The 2,316-nt window shown below is 64.9% G+C and overlaps 1 protein-coding gene across 1 annotated transcript in view; it reads right to left on the bottom strand.

Annotated features, from left to right (window-relative positions):
- The window catches only part of OLFM1 (olfactomedin 1), a 37,469-nt gene that overhangs the window by 22,241 nt on the left and 12,912 nt on the right, over window positions 1-2,316 (bottom strand). Inside the window, exon 2 of the mRNA XM_019639753.1 lies at window positions 201-350. Coding sequence (XP_019495298.1) covers window positions 201-350 — 150 coding nt within the window. The remainder of the gene's footprint in view (window positions 1-200; window positions 351-2,316) is intronic.

Raw genomic sequence — 2,316 nt, 5'->3', positions numbered from 1 at the left:
TCACTCATTCACTCATTCATTCATTCACTCACTCACTCACTCACTCATTCATTCCCAGATATTCCCAGTGGGAATGCCAGGAGAGAGTGAGGCCTTGGAGCTGGGACGGACCCTGCAGGCCAGCATCACCTTGCTGCTGGCGTGGACACAACGTGCACACACACACACACACACACACACACACACCTGCACAGACTCACCTTCTCCAGTAGCTGTCTCAGCTGTTTTGTGCGGGCATCCCGCGAACACATGGTCTGCTGGGGGGCGACCACTGTGCAGATACACCTGCCCTCGCTGTCCTGGGCGGAGCTGTACACCTGCCAGCTCTCCTCAGGGTTGGTGGGCAACACCTGGAGAGGGGGCCAGTGGGGCGAGGGGGGAGAGAAAGTGAGAAAGGTGGGAGCACACCCAGGGAAGACTCTCCATCCGACCCAGGGTGGGGAGAACAGAAATGGTCTAAGGCACGTTCTGACCACAGGGAGCAAAGGGTCCCTGGGAACAAAGCGACGGGCAGGGTCCCTAGGGCTGGAAGGGAGTCAAACAGGCACGATTCTCAATTTTTTTAAATTCAAGGGATTTTTACATTCAAGGGACACGAGTTTGGGCATCTGACTAAATCGATCGGTTGAAAAGCTGGGAGAGGAGACCACAGGCGGTGAGCTGGGAGAGGAGCGAGGCAGGAAGGCAAGTGCTGGTTGACTCCCAGTGGGCACGTAACTGAGAAATAAGACCTCTCCACAAGGTGACAGGGGTGGCTGGCGCAGCCTTGTCTGCTGCTCCCTGCCACTCGGAGACGAAGCACCCACTGGAAGAGCCGTAACAGCCGGTACCCAGCAGCTTGTTAGCCCAGAGCTGCAACCCTGAGCCGTGGCCACCTTCCCACCGGCCGCCTGGCGCAGACGGCCCCAAACATGCCGAGATTCCGACTCTGCACGGGCTGCCACCCACCAGCCATTTGGTGGATGTTACCAAGTTTCTGGTGACATGTGCAGGGATCAGATCCAATCTTGGTCCTGAGGTGTACCCAAGGGCCACCAAGAAACCAGAGCTATGAATGGCCGGTGTCACCTTGCAGCCCAGCTCAGGTGGTCCTGACCGCCAGGTACACAAGGTGGTGGCCTAAACACTCCCTGAGCGCAGTCCCTGCCCACTCCCGCGGGCCCCTGCAGCCTGCCCAGTCGCCTCAGGTCACCTCCCTGCTATTTTTAGGACAGGGATGGGGAGGAGAAGTTGGGTGGGGAGAATCTAGAGTAGGGATACATTTCATTTCATTCATTTCCAACCTCAGCAGCTCAGGACCCAGAGGCAGGGAACACTGCACGCCATTCTTGAAACAGCAGGCGACTAGGGGGGGGCCTAGGAGGGGGTCACCCAGAGGCCTCCTCCCAGATCTCTGCCCTTGACAGCAAAAAGGGAAGCAGAGAGAGACTGTGTCCTTCACGTCTCCTTTCAGCCTCCCTCCGGGCCCGGGACGCGCCCCTTCCCCTTGCGCCCTGCCCGGAGCTCAAGGTGGCGGCGGCCCAGCCTCTCCTCCCGCCCTCCAGCCACCATCTAAGTCAGCCCTGCCCCGAAGCGGCCCTGGCAGCGCGCCTCCCCGCGCCCGGGCCTGAGAGGGGAGGCATGGCGGAAGGGGCGTGCGGTCGGCGACGGGGTGCACTCTGCAGCGAGCGGCGCCCAGGGGCCTTGGCCGGGCCGCGCGACGCGCTCCTCTGCCGGACCTCAGCGTGGGGACGGGGAGAGAAGGAGTCTCGGGGCTCGGGAGCGCGGAGGCGGAGGAGGGCGGGCGCGCCCAGGCCGGCGGCCGGGGCGGTGCAGCCCGGCGGCTACAAAGTAGGGCGGGCTGTTCCCAGAGCCCGGAGCGGACTCAGCCCGGCCGGGGTCGGGCGGCGGCGCCTCCGCCCCGCACTTGCTGAGTGACCTTGGCCAAGTCCCCAAGTCCCCGCCTCCGCGCCCTCATCGGTGAGCGGCTTGCTATTAGTTGCGTGAGGACCCGCAGCCTGAGTCCCCGAGCTGGCACCCCCACCTCCGCGAAGGGACCGGGCAAAGCAAGGGGGCTCGCCCGGCCGGGGGCGCGGGGCGCGGGGCGCAGGGGCAGCCCCGCCGCGCGGGGAAGCCGCCTCCGAACCCCCGCCGGCGCCCTCGTGGTGTTGAGGCCCACGAGCGAGGGCAGCGTCTGGGACATCCAGTTGGTGACATGGCCATGGTGCTCAGCACAACCCCGATCTTGAGCAGCGGCACCGACATCGCGCCTCGAGTCGCCTCCCGCGCCCGCGCCGCGCCGGCGCCGGCTCCGCGCCCCGGGCAGCCCTCAGGCGG

Source organism: Hipposideros armiger, unplaced genomic scaffold (genome assembly GCF_001890085.2).
Source record: "Hipposideros armiger isolate ML-2016 unplaced genomic scaffold, ASM189008v1 scaffold_3, whole genome shotgun sequence".
Lineage (NCBI taxonomy): Eukaryota > Metazoa > Chordata > Mammalia > Chiroptera > Hipposideridae > Hipposideros > Hipposideros armiger.
This window is presented reverse-complemented; position numbering and strand designations above follow the sequence as displayed.